An 18207-nucleotide genomic window follows, 5' to 3' on the forward strand; every position below is an offset into this window, starting at 1 on the left:
TTTTGTTTATTATTTAAAATTCGAATAAAACAGAAAACAACAAATAGCCTCTCTGAATTTTTGTTGTTGTTGTTGTTGTTGTTGTTTTGTTTATTTGTTTCTGTGTTTGGTTGTGGATGATTGTTTTCTTTTATTGTTGTTGTTCTTGCATTCTTTTTTTTTTTTTTTTTTTTTTTGTTTGTTTGTTTGTTTGTTTGCTTCTACGTTTACATGTTTTTCTTTATATGTCTGTTCTATTAGGCTCTTCAATGATCAGAGGACAGTTGGGCGTGTGCATTCCATTTTTTTGGCGGTGCGTCTTAGCTGCTGGTGAGGCGGCGGTAGGAAGCCAAGGTACCGTGCGAAGCGAAAAGAACCCAAACGGTTATGCATCATGGCCCTTAGTGTTGCTTCTTATCATATTTTTTATTAATGTTGCGCTTGCTGCCATGTTTGCCGGCCTTACGATTGGTCTCTTTGGGATGAACTTTATTACCCTTGAAATCATTTCTTCTGCAGGCAAGGAGCCAGATAGTGCGTATGCGAGAAAAATTATTCCAATACGACGCTATGGGCATCAACTATTGGCAACCTTGCTTATTGGAAATATGCTAACTATGGTTATTATTTCACAGATGGTGACTGCTATTATTCAATCGACCGAATTTGTTAACTTTATTGTGGCCACGGCTGTTGTATTTGTGTTTTCAGAGATTATACCAATGGCTGTGTGTAACAAGGGACCGTATGCTTTATGGATTGGGGCAAAAAGTGCTACTATTATATCCATTGCTCTTTTTCTTCTTTATCCCGTAGCAAAACCATTGGGCATGTTTCTGGAGTGCATAGTGACGCATGATGAGGGGCTTGTGTACGATCGGAATGAATTGAAAAAACTTATCCGTATTCACTATGAGAAGTATGGACATGAATCGGGGCTCGGGGATGATGAGACGCGCATGATTATCGGTGCCCTTGAAATGCATGAGGCAAATCTTACTTCCATTTTAAAACCACTCGATAGAGCCGTGAAACTACCAGGTAGTATAGCGATCACTCGCAAATTGGTGGAACAGCTGTGGGCCTGCGGTAGATCACGATTGCCCGTGTACTCTAATGACACTTACACATACATTACTGGAATTCTGTTTGTTCGTTCGCTCATTAACATTACATCCGAACAAATGGAAAACGGTATCACTGTACAGGATGTAGTGAATACAAATCCACATGATATTTTTATTGTGCCTGAGACGATGTCATTGAATGAATTGTTAAAGATATTCCTGTCGAGTACATCACAACTTGTTTTTGTGGAAAGGGATTGTAAGTTTGAGACTTTGAATGGCTCGCTTGCTGCGAACTCAAAAATTACAACAAACCCCGTGAGCAGCCACAGCGAAGGAACAGAAAAGGAGCGGCAGACATTGATGGGGACGACACGGGAATTAAAAAATACACGGGTTACAGTTCTCACACCCCAATTAGCTTTGGAGAGAGGCACAGCCTTTTCCATTGTTGGCATTGTAACGCTGGAAGATGTCATTGAGCGTTTTATTAAGTCGGACATCTATGACGAGTATGATCGGACTGAGGTGGTAGAAGAGGAAGAACTAGGAGAGGAATGGGGAGGCGAATTGCAAGGAAAGGAGAGGAATAACGCACAAGAAACAAGGTTGAGTGTCAGGGATCGATGCGGTGAGATGTGGGAAAGTGGTTTGGGCTACTCCCGGACCGAGGGTGCTCCGCGTGCAAATTTTTACTCGTACACTGTAAATGACAGAGAGGCTAATGATGCGATGACAGAAGAGCAAAAATGGACTCTGGCCAACTTTATCATCAATTCTTATCCCGCCTTTGCGACGTGGACCCGTCGGCAGGTAAAGTGTTTTATTGACCGTATTGGTGACTGCGTCGTTCGGTTAGAAGAGGGTGAGCATGAGGGTACTCTATTGTACCAGGCCGGGGAGAGAAGTGATGCGTTTACTCTGTTACTTAGCGGTGGCGTACGTGTTTCTGTCTGTGGTGGGAACTTTTCAACAGAAAAACGAAGTTTTTCGGCTTTTGGAGAGGAAATTTTTCTCCATGAAGGTGGTTTTGTACCGGAGTACACAGCCGTTATCTCACGCACAAGCCGATACCTTCGGTTTACCATAAAACAATTCCTCGAGGAGGAGCAGCGTGTACGGAGTGGAAATGGACTGCGATCGGTGACGGGACTCATCATTGATGACTCGGGTGCGGAGGAAAAGCGATGCATAGATTGTGAGGAACCTTCTTTATTATGACATTCCGACTTTAACATTGGCCGCAGGCATTCCTTTTGATTCCGAAGGCCCACAAAACTGTGTGAATAATTTGGGGTCTCTTGCGTGAGTGAATGCATCTGAATTTATAGCATTACATTATATGTGTATTTATTTATGCTTAATTTGTGCCCATGTGGTGTAGTTTTATTTTGATTCGGTGGTCTTGTTCCTTTTTTTTTTCTTTCTTTTTGGTGTTTTTCCTGGGAAGAAAGAGATGGACACGGAGGACGGCGAGTTTATGGTGTGCGGTAGCGGTGGCACCGTTGAGGACGCGCAGCTTGATGATCTCGTTGGTGTCATCGAGGACTTCATGGCACACTTTGACCCCGATGCCGTTTTTAGGCGATTGCCGCCCTTTTCATCGGTAGCGAGCGATCATGAAAGGCATCGGCTGTACAGGGAGGCGGTGCTGCAAACCGAAGCGGACTTGGACGCTTACGTGCTGGAGCATTGCGGATCTATTGCGTCGCTGAAGGACGCGACAAGTCTCATTTTGGACCGCAGCGATGAGATTGCGGAGGAGGTGCGGGACTTTATCAATGAGGGCTGCTTCAACTACACAACTTTTGTAGAACTTTGGAAGCAAAACAAAAAATGACGGAGGGCGGGGCAAAATAACACACAAGCACAAATGGTTTCTTTCCAAGGACAAAAAAAAAAAAAAAAGAGGAATGCGCAGTGCAGAAATTGGAGGATGGCGGCTTGGCCGTCAACTTCCAGAAGAAATAGGGAAACAGGCCGATTCTTTTTGTTGTTTTTGTTTTCTTGTGTGTATCTGTCTTTATGCTTTCTATTTATTTTAGTGTGCGTTGGAGCAGCCGACAACTGGGGCCGTGATTGAACTGGCACCCGGGGAGGGTTTTTTTTTTGTTTTTTTTTGACTTAACTTATGGTGATTTCTTTACTTGTTTTCGTTTGCCTTTTTTTCTTTTTTTTTTTTTTTTGCGGGATGATTGGACGTCTATGCGTTGTTTCAGAACGCCCGATTAACTTTGCTGGAGAAAAATATGTTATTTAAGGACTTCACGTTTCCGTGGGAACCGTACAGGGCCGCTCGTGACGAGGACGAGTTGCAGGCCGTCTTGAGCTCCACAACCAAAAAGTTTTCGGAGGAAGAGCGGCTTTCTCCCGAATGTCGCTTTGCGGCACGTCGGCTGATGTATGCATGTGTGGGTGATCAAAAACTGCTCAATCTTCTCGACGGTGTTCTTGCGCCCCCACCGTACCGCCTGGAAGATCTGCAGGACCGCCAGATATCGCGAAAAGAAATAGAGGCAGCGATGGATGTCATCCCTCTCGAACTTGATCCACTCATTGTGCTCTTTCCTTTCAACCTGGCGATGAGTATAGGCGCGTACGATGCACACCTGCGAGCTGCTGTTCGTCGTCTCTGTTGGCTTTTTGCGATTCCCTTCAATATTATTGAGGCACAGGAACGGGCACTGATGGATGCTCTCCTGTTATCTCATGATGGTGGTGATGAATCATTTAAAATAAAACAAAATGTGGTGCGGTCCCACAAAAAACGCAAAAAGAGAAGCATCAGTCGAGCAGCTACCGTGGGAGCCTTTGCGGCAGTTGGTGGTGCGGCGCTTGCTATTACAGGAGGTTTGGCCGCCCCGCTGATTGGCCCCGCGATGGGCAGCCTTGCCAGTGCTACCGCCGCAACATTGTTTGCTGTGGAGTCAGTTGGCGAGGCTATACTGGGCGGTACGGCAGTTGCGGCTTTTTTGTCCGGAATGGTTGGCGTAGCAACAGAAGCCGCTGCGCTTATTACTCTTATAACACCAGTCTTGACCGCGACGAATCTTACGGCTATCTTTGGTATTGGTGGGGCGAGTCTTGCAGGATACAAGGCATACCGCCGCACGGCGGAGTCGGATGTTTTTATGATTCGGTCCATAACAGAAATCGAAAATCTTCCTGCGCTTGCGCAAGGCGATGATGTCTTGTTGTCGGTTCTTACGAAGGGCCAGATTGCACAGTGTAGAGATGCTGCCCAAAGGCTTGCCGTGAAGGAAGGAGAACAGGAAGTGGATATGAATTTGCAGGAAATTCTGGAGGAGGCAGGCAAAGGAGGCATCGTGGTCCCAGCTCATACAAGAGCGGTCACCATGTGCAACGTGGCGGCAAAGGGTCATTTTAAACAACGAATGCGCTGTCTTACATTTGCATTACAGTGCTCTTTGAATGGATACCGACTGGAATTAAAAGCCCTGAAGCTGACGGTTGGTAAGTGGGGAATTGTACCACCAAAACTTATCCCGGAAGAAAATTGTGGTATATTTCTCTGTCTGAACCGTTTTGCTCGACCTACGGGTGCCGGGTGTGTTGTGTGCTATCATGTCCGTCCCATAACAAGTCTTTCTTCTCCCACACTGCGGCTATGGGTTTTGGCTGAACTCTCTTTGTTGGGAGATGTGTCGGTTGCGGTTGCTGTCACTAAATGCCATGAGGAATTTCAGCCGAATAAAATGCTTAAAAAGCTTCGTAAGATGAAAATCGAATCTGACGAAACATTTACTTCCCATAACGTGGTTGTAGGGTGTTTTTTCTCGCCGTTGCCGTTTGTGATTTTATCCAATTTGACAGATGGAGGCAACACATTGTCCCAACATCCTTCCAACGCGGTAATCCCAGTGAAGGAGCTAACACAGCGCATCGTGGAGACTATGAAATTGGTGCGTGATCGCCGTCGAATTGGGGTCTCTATTGTGAATAACTCGAAGCATCTCATTCATGTGTTGAAATGTGAAGTGATGAACGGTGTCCAAAGTCATCGAACCTCTAATTTGCCGACGACAATCTCCTCTCGAGAGGCATTATTTGCTGTTTTTACAAACTCAGAACTGAGTTTGAAGGGGGCAGAGGCATTTATTATCATTAAAGTCGTTAACAGTGGAGCCAATGCCGATGCACGTATTATCTGTGAAAGTTGTTATATGAAATTACAATTTGAGGTTAGTGCGTTGAATTCTATCAGTGCCTTTTGTGTGGCTGCACCATCGTTGGGGGAACTTGCGGAGCATCACGTGCATCTTAAAAGTCCTTCTGAGAAGAATTTTAAACCCATTCTCATGCCAGAATCATTTGTTTGGGCAGATATGACAGCCGATACAAAGAAATTTTTGTTGAATTTAAGCATAGAAGACTTTGTTGAACGTGTCGAGCAAATGGAAGTACAAAAGTGCCCTTCTCTTACAATTGCTGTTGGAGGATTTGTTTCAATCTTTGATGAACGAAGGCCTCAGCAGGATCAACAATTGGCCCTCTGGGCAACTCATCTTTCCGGATCTCGTCTGTTTGGTATGACCGAGGGATATGTGGTACATTGGGAAGACAAGAACCAAACCAAATTCGGTCGCACCATTGACGCGGGATTGGCAAAGACTCTTACAAAGAGCTTGGCGAGAAGGCATTTGAAAAGGCGACGAGCGTTGCAAGGAGCCAACTTTTACGAGGGGGTGTTTTTGTTGGGATTCAGGCGCTCGATGCGGTTAAAGGGAGCCTTTCACTTCCCATGTATGCAATATGGTTCACCGGTGCGATTGACAATTCTTTTGCCAAACTTTTGAACCGCGCCGAATACACAGGAAAGGATTTGGCACATGCTCTTTTGGATCCACAAAAAGGTCGTCGTCCTGTGTCTCTTATTGGTTTCAGCTTTGGGTCACGTGTTATTGTGGAATGCCTAAATGAACTGCATCGTGTGGAGGCTTTTGGTATCATTGAAAATGTTTATTTAATGGGGTCGATTGTCAGTTCATCCCGGACTATCTGGGGCAAACTACGAAATGTAGTCTCTGGTCGTCTTGTTAATATTTACTCTCGCGGTGACTGGTTTCTTTGGCTCATGTACAAAGCAAACAAGGCGACACTGAAGCCAATGGCTGGAATTAGCCACATTAATGTTCCTGGAGTGGAGAACCTTGACGTGAGTTATCTTGTTGATAACCATTTTGACTACGCGGAAAAACTGAAGGAAATTATCGACGCTATTCCCGGGCGTCCAAGGCGGCAAATGTATGAAAAATCGTCGGGGAGTCCAGGTGCCGTCGTTGGCCCTGATGATATTTCATTGGTCTCTAAGGGGATGATGTCTTCTATGGAATCGTTTTTGGGAGATTCAAAATGTGCGACGTTGGCGATCACAAACCGCCTTGCATCTGATATAAAAGGCTTCAACACGGAGTTACACTCTCTGGTCCACGTGGTTAACGGCGGGTATTTTGATTTTGAGCCGCCCGATGTAATTGCTTCTTCGCGCTCCGCCGTCTGTGGCATGGTTGCTGACGGGGAAGGCACCGACGGTGAATCCGTAACGGGGATGGTGTCATATGTTGTGTCACTGGACTCGGCATCCGCAGATCTTCTACTCAGTGTATTCTTCCTTTTGCGAGCGTCTGGGAAAAAAGGACTTGTTGTCGCTGCTGATGTGCGTATATTGAGGCGGACGCAAGACACTTTGGAGACCGAATCTGAGCGTCAGCGACGACTGGAGGAATTTTGCCGCAATGAATCAGAAGACCCTAAACGAATTCAAATAAAGTGTGAGAGCTCCGAGCGGGCGCGCCATAAAGGCCCGTTAACGCCTTCTTTTACTGTGGACCTGGATGATGTCTTTGACGATGGTAGTAGAGAAGCCGTGTTCCATGTCACTACCAAATATGAGGACCATGACGACAAGCGCAGTGGGTGCAGAATTGACATTGTGGCTCTTTTGACCCAGTCGTCCAACTTGACGCAGCGCAAGAAGTTTACGGCAGAACTCTTTGATATTATTTACCAAACGGCAGTGGAGCCGAAATCCGCCATTCCGGTGCCATTGAAGGAAATGCGACTTGCAATGAAGGATTTCAACGACAGTTTTGCCCCCAAATTAAAGGGTAGTCGAGGGGGAGCGGCCATCCCTCAGCCCATTGTATTGGCCAACTGCTGTGATTTCCCTTTAATTTATGCGGGTCTTGGCGGTGCAGGGGCTCTTCCTATGGAAAATATGGGTATTGAATGGATCCGCTATCCACCACGTGAGATTCCTCCACATAACTGCGTCCTGACGGTGGTACGGCGATGCTTATCATCATCTTCATCTTCTTTGAATTCGGTGAATGGCGCCGTACTGGATGTCTTTTCTCTTATTTCTGACACGGGTCGATGTGATGTGCAGCTTCTTGGCTCTTCTGCCAGCGGTGATGGGAATGATGCTGCTGGCGGTGGCATTGGGGTCGCATGCCAGTGTGAGGTCGACTCATCAGCGGACGGAACTGGCAGCGCCTCCGTGATGACCACTGAGTTGGAAGACGTATCATTCACACTCGTCTCTATCTCGTGGTCGTCGGAGAAAAACGCTGGGGAGAGTAAACAGTCACAATCGTCGGACGCAGATGCTCTCATGGGCTGGATTGTAATGGACTGATTTTTTTTTTTTTTATTTGGTTTTATATTTTGGAATTCTTTTTTTTTTTTTTTTTGCTGATGTATCTTTTTTTCTTTCTTTTTTACATTTTTATTGTTTTTCTTTCTTTACTGTTTTTTGCTTGCGGCTTTGCGTTGTTTTTTTTTTTTTTTTCTTTTTTTTTTTTTTTTTTGTTTGCGTTTGTTTGTTGTTGTTTTTTTGCTTTGAGTTTTCTTGCTTCTACGGTAAGTACATACATGGGTATACATATATATATATTTATGAAACTGATTCTTCCTGCTGCATTAGTCCTTGCTAGGGCGTTTTTTTCTTCTTTTTTTCTTTTTTTTTTTTTTTTTTTTTTTTGGGAGCTTGTGAAAAGAGTGATCGCGGGAGAGCTGGCTAACTTACTTAATGAATGTACATCCTGATAAATGAAGGCCTTCTTTATGATGCTTTCAACCGTATGAATCTTTTGGGAAGAACGCGACTTTGTAGGGGCAGGGAGCCGATAGGGGCCGTATAATATTTGTTTTTATTTTGCCATTCCACCCACCCCCTTTTGATTCCCACTACGCGGCGGGGTCTTGTGGTTGGAGGACCCCGAAGTCTGCCACTTCGTAAGTAATAAATACTTCAAATCCTAACTGAGGACAAGGGACCATGCTAGTGGTCTACAGAATTCTATATATATTGGATGAAAAGAAAAAATTGAAGCAATTAACTAACGAACCTTTTTTCCTAACTTGTTTGGTTCCATATGTTTTCAGGATCCGGCCAGCTGCCCGGAAGATCATTCTTAATTTTTATTGTTTTTTTTGTTTGCGTTTTTTCTTGTTTGTTTGTTGTTGTTTTTTTGCTTTGAGTTTTCTTGCTTCTACGGTAAGTACATACATGGGTATACATATATATATTTATGAAACTGATTCTTCCTGCTGCATTAGTCCTTGCTAGGGCGTTTTTTTCTTTTTTTTTTTTTTTTTTTTGGTTTTTTTTTTGATCGTTTCCTTCCTTTACTATTCTGCAGTTTAATGGATGGCAGATGCATACCGAATACTGAAAAGCAGTGGCTCCGATACGCTCGCGGGGTTGTGCTCTGACCAAAAGGTGGATTTGAACGATGTGTGGATCCCTCTTCAGTCGTTTTGTTCCGCACGCGGAAGGATGGACACGCCGGTTATTATTTCCCCTGCAACAGCCATTGTGCTCCTGGACCACCCCAGTGGGAAGCTCGTAACACGGCGAGGTGACATCTTGGCTCGCATCCCGCTTCTTTTTTTGGATGAGCGCAATTTGGCCATCCCACCCAGCGCCATACCGGATGGCTGCACCCTCTTTGTCCGGGCAGCCAAAAGCATTTCAAAGAAGCGCATGGTAAAGGGGCTTTCTATTCTTCACCGCCCCATCACGAGGGAGCAGGCCTTTGCTGAGGGCTCTTCATTGGCGCTAGAGGAAGAAACAAAGGTTGTGCAAAAGCAACCGCGGAAGAGCACAGGGAGTGGGGCCGACGCAGTCACCGTGGCGGGAGGCATGGAAGCTGCTTTAGAAAGGCGGAAAAAAACGGCAAAAATCGATGGACTGTTTGAAGAATACCTTCAAAAGGCTCTCGAGGGATTCCGCGACGGTCGTTTGGCCAATGGGGGAGTTATTATGAAGGAGACAATGGCCAATCTCCTTCGCGTGCGTGATGCGGCGCCGCTTCACTTTGTAATGCATGGAAAATCGAAAAAATATATTCATGTCAACGGAATTCCGTGGTTCATTCCGGACTGGCGAGTCATTTACCGCGTTTTTAGACGAGGAGAAACGGTTGAGGAGACCGCCAAAACCACCTACACCGATGCCGCACGTCTCGTTGCTGTCTTTATGATTGACAATGTACTTATCCGACGGGAACCCATCCATGCATGCCTGCAAGAAGGACATCCGATGTGGTCACTGATAGATCCAAATTTGCCTTCTGCAGCCCACAAACTTGCAGAAAAGGGCTACCGTATTGTTCTGTTGGATCACTACCCTTCACTTCATCATGGAAATGAAATTGCGCTTGAGGCGAAACTAAACCCTATTGCGGAACTCTGTCAAAAGTATTTTACGTGCGACGTGACAGTTGTGCTATCAACAATGTCGTACATCAGCGCTGCCTACAGAAGTGACGGGAAGCCTTTTCTTCTTCCATATTCGGGACTTTGGCAGTTTTTTATCACTCAGTTGAATGGAGGGCTCCGCGCCGATGCCGACTCGCTGCTCGTGGGTGAGTCTGTAGAGGGCGTGGATCATAGACGTGAGGATGTGCTGTCTCAGGGACGAAGGGATGCAAAATTTGCGATGAACTGCAGTCTCCGTTACGTGGATAGTGACAGTCTGAAGAAGGAAATACTGCAGTCTTGAAAGCCTCCTCCTTGTATAAGTCTTGTTGACATGAGTGCACCAATTTGTTTTTGTCTCTCCTTTTTGTTGTTGTTGTTGTTGTTGTTGTTGTTGTTGTTGTTGTTCTATTTATTTGCTGCGTCTTTTTTACCTTTTTATCTTTCTTCTTCAATTCTTTTGAACTCTTGGCCTTTGGACTTGCCGATACTTTGCGAGTTTAGGGCTTTTTTTTTATTTTTATTTTTATTTTTCATTGAAGACACATCTAGCAGATACAAATAAGTTACTAAATTTTTGTTTATAGATTTTTTTTAAGCACAGGATTACGCTGGAAGAATAAGAAGAAAAGAAAAAAAAATACTTTGGTGGCGGCACTGTTCATGATCCTCAGCTTTCAGTATTTGCTGCGAAAGCTGATTCTGCCGCTGCTTCTTCTTTCGACTCTCCTCTCAGGGACAGCAGTACGCGTGCGTGCCGTGGAGGTTGTGAAGTTGGGGTCAGACGCCTTTCTTGATGTTTCGGATTATGGAAGTGGGGTTTTGCGTCTTTCACTGAAGCCATTGACGAAGTCGTTTTACGAGGTTAAAGATGTGGTGGTGCGGGAGCCAGAGGCGGGAAATATCGGTTCAACTTGCGAGGGAGTTAGCTGCACCATTAACAGTGGGAAATGTGTCATGAAAACAAGTGTCACCGAGGAGGTTTTCCATGCAAGTTATGAGTGCCATGGGTCGGTGTTGAGTTCCATGGAAGTGCCTTTGAGTTTGTTTGAAGAACCTTCTGTGGCGTTCAAATTCCCCTCCGCTCGGCGTCTCTACGGCATTCCCGAACACGCAACGGATTTGTCATTACACGGGAATGTAACATATGCCATGTACAACAACGATGCCTTTCAGTACGCCATTAACGACCCACAGGCGCTGTATGGAACCATTCCTTTTATTCTGGCTCATTCATCGAAAATTTCTACGGGTGTACTTTTTCTTAACAGCGCAGGGATGCGGGTGGAGGTGCAGGAAGGGGAATTGATTGGATGCCAGTGGACTGTGGAGTGCGGGCTGGTGGATGTGTTCTTCTTTCCCGGACCAACCCCTTCGATGGTGCAGAAGCAACACGCTTCCATCACAGGGAACACCATGCTGCCACCCTACTTTAGTCTTGGGTATCATCAGTGCCGGTGGAACTATCGAAGCACAAATGATTGTCTGAATGTTGACCAAGGGTTTGATCGACATAATCTCCCTTATGATTGCCTATGGCTTGACATTGAGCACACCGATGGTAAGAAGTATTTCACATGGGACAAGCATAACTTCCCCGAGCCAAAGTTGCTTGTTAACGCACTGGCGTCAAAAGGGCGGAAGCTTGTGACTATCAAGGATCCCCACGTGAAGCGAGAAAGTGGCTACTTTGTGCATGAGGAGGCATTGAAAGGCAATCACTATGTGAAGAATGCCGAAGGAACGGATGCTTATGAGGGAAAGTGTTGGCCCGGAGCGAGTTCGTGGATTGATTTTTACAACAAACGAACAAGAGATTGGTATGCAACATTTTTTCACCACGACCGCTACGAGGGTGGAACGCACGATGTGCACTCATGGGTAGATATGAATGAGCCATCCGTATTTGAATTAAAGGACAAGACAATTCACCGCGATGCCAAACACACCAGTGATACCGGCGACTTGTTGGACAACAAATACCTGCATAACATGTATTCCCTGTATAGTCTGATGAGTGTGTATCAAGGGCATATTGAGTCAAGCAAGGGCCTGGATCATGTTAAACGACCTTTTATTCTTACACGAAGTTTCTTCTCTGGAGCCCAACGTTACGCAGCGATGTGGACTGGCGATAATATGGCAAAATGGGACCATCTTCAAAACTCCATTCCAGAGATGTTATCCCTTTCTGTGTCAAACTATGTTTTTTGCGGTGCTGACATTGGGGGTTTTTTCTTTGAGCCCGATGAGGAACTTTTCGTTCGATGGTTTCAGGCCGGCGTATTTTATCCATTCATGCGGGCACATGCTCATTTGGAAACTAAACGTCGTGAACCATGGATGTTTGGTGACATTGCAACCGACCGAATTCGTACTGCGTTGGCGCTTCGTTATTCCCTTTTGCCGTACCTGTACACACAGTTTTTTGTTAGTCACAAGACCGGTTCTACTATTTTGCGTCCTCTTTTTTACGAGTTTCCTCATGATGAAAAGTTATATGATGAACAGTACACCTTTATGTTTGGTCCCTCGCTGCTGGCTTCCCCAGTGCTGCATCAAGGAGCAACGGAAAAGAATGTGACAGTTCCTTCCGGTAGTATCTGGTACTCGTACGCCACAGGTGAGGTGGTGCATCCTGGCGTTTTTCACATGAATGTGGATATGGACTCGATACCATTGTTTATTCGCGGTGGTCATATCGTTCCTGCAAAGTTGCGTATGCGGCGCAACACGTTCAGTGCCCGGCATGATCCTTTTACCCTCTATGTTGCTTTGAATGAACATGGCAATAGCGACGGGGAACTTTTTGTGGATGACGGTGAGTCTTTTAATTATGAATTGGGAGCGTACGTTCGTCGGCAGTTTTCCTTTACAGAAAACCGACTGAGCTGCACGGCTCACCCTGAAACGATGTCACATACTTCTTCTCTGCCTGGTGTACGCAACACTGTGGAACGTATCGTTATTTTCGGTTACAGTGGACGGCTTAAGCGTGTGATTCTTCAAGAGGCGGGGGCAGCGATTGGTGTCGGTCGAGAGGTGGACTATGAAATCCAGGGCGCGACATTGGTGCTGCGCAAGCCGGATGTGCTGATCCGTGATGATTGGACGATTATTTTGGAAATATGAAAATAAGTACATAAATGTGTCTTGACACCCCGAAGAAGATAAGAATGTTTTTTTTTTTTTTTTTTTTTTTCTTTTCCTCTTGCAGAGAAGGGGAATGTTTTTTTCCTTTTCTCCTTTCTCTGTGTGTGTATGTGAGTAGCTGGATGAGAGGGGGGGGGAAGAGGTAACAGGAAGGGAAGTTTATTATGGCCGATTCAGGTGAAAAAATGAAAAAGTCGGGGGAAAAAAGGTAGAAAAATTACTTGTAGCGAGGGACAGAAGAAACGAAGAATAAAAAAAAAAAAACAAGTGTGCCTCTTTTATCCTCTGGAGAAGCTACTAAAAAAAGCAATGAAAACCAGAAAGTTTTTTTTAGGATATTGCATGCTGGCACTCACGCGAGTGCGATGCGAAAGATTTTGTAAGTTTTTTTGTGTGCATGGTTTTTTTTTTTTTTTTTGCTTTTGCTTTTGCTTTTGCTTTTCTTGCCTCTGCCGCTGAGGTTTGATCTTCTTTTTTTTTTTTTTTTCTCCCCGCATTTTTTGTTTTCTTGTGTTATCCACAAACTGGTGGTTTTGGTGGAGGGAAACGTGTGGTTAAAAGCGCAATGCGTCGATGGGGAGGGTGTGGCACCTGTCGTTTGGCGGCAGCAGCTGGACGATGTTTTTGGGATCCGTACGGTCACCAGCCTGAGTCCATGTTCCTTGATCGCAAGGACTTGGAGCAGATGTACCCCACCCGCAAGCCGAAAACGACAGGTGGTGAGTTTGGCTATGAGCGCGGTCCGTACTGGAATGCCATGCTTGTGCCAAACCCCGCTGTACGTTTGCCGCATGAACGTCGTCGCCTAAATCCCAAGCCAGCCAAGCGTGTTACAGTTTTTGGAGCCAGTGGGTATCTGGGGGCGGAGATTGTGCGTGAATTTTGTGAACATCCCGACATTGAGAAGGTTCGTGCTACAACCCGTTACCCCACACTTATTCCTGCCGGATCTGAACTTGATAAGCTTCTCCAAAAATATCCAGAGAAGATTGAACTCCATGAATGTGATGTGACGGACCGCATTCAAGTGAATGTCGCTTCCAACGGTAGTGATACTCTTGTATTTGCTGTGGATTATCACGCAGAGTACGCCAACAATAGTCATCATGATGTATTTTTGACAGGATCCACTAATGTGAGCTGGACAGCACGTAGTGTTCGTGCCGAGCGCGTGATATTTTGTAACGGTCTAGATGCAACATTTGCTTCTGAGTCGAACTACTGTGATTTTCGAGCGCGCGCAGAAGACGCGGTTGGCGCCAACCATCCAGATGCGACAATTATTCGTTTTGGCCCACTTTTTGGGAAAAGATATCGTTATCGTGGGTTGGGTCGCTACGTGTACCCTGCATGCTTCCCTAATTCCTTGGTGCAGCCAACGTGGGTTGTGGACGCGGCACGTGCTGTTGTGCGCTGTTCCATGGCCCATCGAGCTGTACGTTATAAGTTTGACTTGGGTGGTCCTCAAACGCTGAGCCATGTTGAAGCATTTCGTCAGATTGCAGCTCATTTTGACTCTCGCCTTGTTGTTCCCTGTTATCGTGGAATTGGTCGTTTTTTTGGAAAGCTACTCCCATGGGTGGTACCAAACCCCTGGTTTGACGACAACTGGATTGTCACATACGAGCTTGATCAGGTGAACCGCCGTAGTACTCTCTTTGATCGCCTTGCGTCGTGGGAGCGTATCGCATATAAGCCTCATAGTATTTCTGAGGCTTCCGCAATTGAAAGAGGGCAAGTTCCACTTCCTCCTCTTCATGAGTTAGACGTGGCTTACAAGGCCCTTGAAGCAGCGGACAAGGCGGCCTTTGAATTAGAGGAGGAAAATGCGAAGAAGTATGGTATTCATCGCGCCAAGGCCGAGCCGGGCTTCGGTCGTACCGATGGTTTAGAGGCGCTTGCGCAGGAAATTTACCCCGGACAACAGTTCCGCATGCGTCCATTGGAGGGCGCAAAATACCCATCGACTGTGAAGAATCCAGGACCGGTGGCTATTCAATAGGGCGTTTGTATCCCTGTTGTATTCCGTTATGATGTAGGGTAGTTAGGATTAGCGAATTTCAGGGGAACGGTAACAATGGGGCATTTCGTTTTTGGTGTGTTTTATTTTCTATTGAGCCGCCTTGTGGCCGCTTCAAAGAATACTAGAATAAATGTATGTATTTTATTTGTTCTCGCTTTGGAGCAATCTGGTAAATTTTTTATTCTCTGTGCCAAGTTTTTTAAACTCTGCATGCGTGTGTGTATGCAGGGTTTATGCGCGTCGTGTCAGTAGCAGCAGGTCTATCAGGCCATTACTACTAAAACTTATAATAGCAATAGTAGTAGCAGTATTAGTAGTAGTGACTTTTGAAATAGAAGTGGCAATGAAAGCAAAAAAAAAAAAAGAAATATTGCTTTCTTCTTGCTATGTCAGGACCGATACTTATTTATATTGCCCTGTTCTTTTTTTTTTTTTTTTTTTTGGAGGGGGGATCCGTAAGAAGCGGGACATCGTTTCTCTTTCAGTAAAACATTTACTTTTTTTCTCGTGTGTGTACATGTGTTGTTGTTGTTGTTGTTGATTGCAGCGTTCCCTCATTATTTTTTGCAATGGAGGCGTGTTCATCATTGATAATGATATGTTTCTGGTTGTCTCTTCCATTACTTCCTTTTACCGAAAATTACACTTCTTCCTTTTCTCTGTTTTTGTTGTTGTTTCAACTTTTTTGCCCTTTCTGTTTCTTTATATGTAGTTGTTGTTTTTTAGATACATATTTGACGGTTGATCATTAGGGAGTGCCTTTTGCACCACTCACGGATCGTCTGTGCAAGCCGTGTGTGTGTGTGTGTGTGGGATAAGGCGAGGGGAATAGGAATAGTGAAATAATGCTCTCGGCTAGTAGGAGGGGACCGGCATTCAAGCCGCAGCTGCGTGTGTGTTATTTATGCGGTCAGCAGTTTGGTTCGGCCTCCATTGGCATTCATATCCCGCAGTGTTACGCGAAGAAGGTGGCGCAGTGGGAAATAGCCGATCCGGTGACACGTGGCAAACGACCGAAACATCCCGACACCGTGAACTGGCGTGGGGAGGGCGTGAGCATGGATAAACTGAATGACGAGCAGTTTCACGAGTTCACCGCTAACCTCGTGCCTTGTCGCAACTGTGGGCGGAAGTTCCTTCCAGATCGTCTCGTTGTCCACTTGCGTAGCTGCAAAGGTGACAGTAAACGCGGGTCGACATTGAAAACCAGTGGGAAGGATGATGGTAGTAGTTTCAACGGAACTTTGGGTTCTGGTCCATCGTCCACACGAAGAAGCACGCAGTCGGCACTCGGCTCACGCTCTCCGAGGAAAAGCGCCGGCCATTCTCCCTCACTGATGTCTGGAGGTAGGCCACAGTTGCCTATTTGCTACCTGTGTGGCCAGCAATTCGGAAGCAGCTCTATAGCAATTCATATACCTCAATGTTACGGAAAAAAATTGGCCCAATGGGAGGCAGCAGACGTACAGACACGAGGCAAGCCGCCCAAGCATCCGGACACCGTTAACTGGAAAGGTGAGGGGACTCATATGGATGAACATAATGACGCCCAATTTGCTGAGTTCGTAAGCAATTTGGAACCCTGTCCTAATTGCGGAAGGAAATTTCTTGCTGACCGTCTTGTCGTTCATCTCCGTTCATGCAAGCCCGGCTCGAGAGCAAAACCACCACCACGTTCATGTTCGCCATCAACAACGATGCCAGTATCGGCACGCAAATTAGATTTGGGCGCTTCCAGGGTTAGTCAAAATACCGGAGGTGTGGGAAGTCGCGTTGCAAACGGCGGGAACGAGGACCAGGGTGCAGCAGGGGCTCCGGTGTCGGAAGAGGATATTTCCACAAAAGACGCGGGAAAACTCAATCCGAAGTTGAACCGACTAAAAAAAGGCGGCAAAGTGAATCCAGAGGGACGTGCATGCCCTCGTTGTGGCGTTGTAGAATATGATATGTCCGCAAAGTTTTGTCGCGATTGTGGAGCTAGTCTTGTTGCCAAGAACCTTTTTGATCCTTGTGTGCACTGTGGGGAACAAATTCCGGAGGGTTCTAGATTCTGTGGCACATGTGGCGCACCAATCAATGGTGCGGCAGCGAGTGAGCGAAAAGCGGGGGCCGAGAATGTAAACGCCTCGACCATTCGGGTTGTAGTGTGCCCAGCCTGCAAGGCGGTTTGTGATGCTGATGGTAACTTCTGTGACAATTGTGGTGCGGCTCTTGGAGACGAAGAGCCTGCAACTGCAGCTCCATCAACAACGGAAGTTATGTTCTGCAAAAAATGCGGTGAATCTTTTGAGGATCAGACGGCAAGATTCTGTGAGGAATGTGGTGAGATTTTGGAGAAGATCACGGTGAGTTCCAAGGATCAAGGACCGCGTGGACAGGTATCCACATTACCGCCTGAAGGCGTCACGTCGCATGTCCCACTCAAGGAAACTCGTGCACTTCCAGCTCTCACTGCCGCAGGAGGAATGACAGTGGCGGCGGGAATTCCGTCACCAAAGTTACGGGAGGCTAGGAATGAAAGGAAAGTAACCATCACTAATGATGCTCGAGAAGTCCGAAATATGCCAGAAGGTATGAAGGGACCTGGGGCACCAACACTTCCAGTGCTATCTAAAAGTAATACGGCACGTAATATTCCGGAAATTCCTGAAGAAGAAGAAGGAAATGACATAGGAGAAAAAGGAGAATGCAGTAACTGTGGTCGGACGTTTGCTCTGAATGTATTGTCACGACATGAGCGTGTGTGTACCACTCAAAAGAAGCGGAGGGTATTCAACATGCGAGCAATGCGTCTCTCGGGCACAGGTGCGGATCAAGTAGTGAAGTCGGGTAGTAGTGGTGCTTCAGCAGCAGCTGTGGCGCCAGCTCCAAAACGGGACTGGCGAGCGGAAAGTGAGGCGTTTAGACGCTCAATGCGAGACGCACGGCAGGTGGATAAAGTCCTCAAGTCTGGGGGCAACGTAAAAGATCTTCCTCCCCCAACATATAGTGAGAACAGTCACTATACACCCTGTCCACACTGTGGGAGGAAGTTTGCTCCGGACGTGGCGGAGCGGCACATTCCCCGATGTGCCACAACCATAAATAAGCCCAAACCACCCCCAAGGAGGCGATAAGCCTAACAGAAGAATATATGTTTCTGATTGCATACATGGGCCATTGAAAAGGAGGAAGCAAAGTTGTTATATGTATTATTTTGTTTTTATTTTCATTTTCTTTTCTTTTTTTTCCGTTTGTTTTCTTGTGTTGTATGCACTTTTT

General features: G+C 46.1%; 6 protein-coding genes and 1 pseudogene across 6 annotated transcripts, besides 23 other annotated features; all 7 read left to right on the forward strand.

The window, feature by feature from the left end:
- Window positions 1–123: part of a sequence feature (heterozygous, Esmeraldo-like haplotype) that runs on past the window's edge.
- Window positions 61–91: a microsatellite.
- Window positions 124–976: a sequence feature (areas merged during assembly that could not be assigned to a particular haplotype. This can correspond to areas where the two haplotypes were merged or to regions with more than two copies in the genome that were merged during assembly.).
- Window positions 154–200: a microsatellite.
- Window positions 225–2267, forward strand: Tc00.1047053507993.210 (hypothetical protein, conserved; the record flags this gene model as incomplete). Its single annotated transcript, XM_815520.1, has 1 exon — window positions 225–2267. One exon carries the CDS (start codon window positions 225–227, stop codon window positions 2265–2267), a length of 2043 nt encoding a protein of 680 aa, XP_820613.1.
- Window positions 977–11251: a sequence feature (heterozygous, Esmeraldo-like haplotype).
- Window positions 2503–2886, forward strand: Tc00.1047053507993.220 (hypothetical protein, conserved; the record flags this gene model as incomplete). The annotated part of the gene is made up of 1 exon (XM_815521.1): window positions 2503–2886. One exon carries the CDS (start codon window positions 2503–2505, stop codon window positions 2884–2886), a length of 384 nt encoding a protein of 127 aa, XP_820614.1.
- Window positions 3209–3232: a microsatellite.
- Window positions 3296–7702, forward strand: Tc00.1047053507993.230 (annotated as a pseudogene).
- Window positions 7705–7880: a sequence feature (T-rich).
- Window positions 8007–8049: a microsatellite.
- Window positions 8051–8481: a mobile genetic element.
- Window positions 8487–8560: a sequence feature (T-rich).
- Window positions 8642–8681: a microsatellite.
- On the forward strand, window positions 8719–10074 carry Tc00.1047053507993.250 (hypothetical protein, conserved; the record flags this gene model as incomplete). The annotated part of the gene is made up of 1 exon (XM_815522.1): window positions 8719–10074. The coding sequence occupies one exon, from the start codon at window positions 8719–8721 to the stop codon at window positions 10072–10074; it is 1356 nt and encodes a 451-aa protein (XP_820615.1).
- Window positions 10138–10178: a microsatellite.
- Window positions 10278–10304: a microsatellite.
- Window positions 10434–12902, forward strand: Tc00.1047053507993.260 (hypothetical protein, conserved; the record flags this gene model as incomplete). The annotated part of the gene is made up of 1 exon (XM_815523.1): window positions 10434–12902. One exon carries the CDS (start codon window positions 10434–10436, stop codon window positions 12900–12902), a length of 2469 nt encoding a protein of 822 aa, XP_820616.1.
- Window positions 11252–12592: a sequence feature (haploid, non-Esmeraldo-like haplotype).
- Window positions 12593–13431: a sequence feature (haploid, Esmeraldo-like haplotype).
- Window positions 12950–12977: a microsatellite.
- Window positions 13324–13365: a microsatellite.
- Window positions 13432–14380: a sequence feature (haploid, non-Esmeraldo-like haplotype).
- On the forward strand, window positions 13489–14925 carry Tc00.1047053507993.270 (hypothetical protein, conserved; the record flags this gene model as incomplete). Its single annotated transcript, XM_815524.1, has 1 exon — window positions 13489–14925. One exon carries the CDS (start codon window positions 13489–13491, stop codon window positions 14923–14925), a length of 1437 nt encoding a protein of 478 aa, XP_820617.1.
- Window positions 14381–18207: part of a sequence feature (heterozygous, Esmeraldo-like haplotype) that runs on past the window's edge.
- Window positions 15234–15267: a microsatellite.
- Window positions 15366–15388: a microsatellite.
- Window positions 15467–15486: a microsatellite.
- Tc00.1047053507993.280 (hypothetical protein, conserved) lies at window positions 15792–18062 on the forward strand (the record flags this gene model as incomplete). Its single annotated transcript, XM_815525.1, has 1 exon — window positions 15792–18062. One exon carries the CDS (start codon window positions 15792–15794, stop codon window positions 18060–18062), a length of 2271 nt encoding a protein of 756 aa, XP_820618.1.
- Window positions 18147–18189: a microsatellite.

The sequence above is a fragment of the Trypanosoma cruzi genome, genomic scaffold (genome assembly GCF_000209065.1).
Source record: "Trypanosoma cruzi strain CL Brener 1047053516595 genomic scaffold, whole genome shotgun sequence".
Lineage (NCBI taxonomy): Eukaryota > Euglenozoa > Kinetoplastea > Trypanosomatida > Trypanosomatidae > Trypanosoma > Trypanosoma cruzi.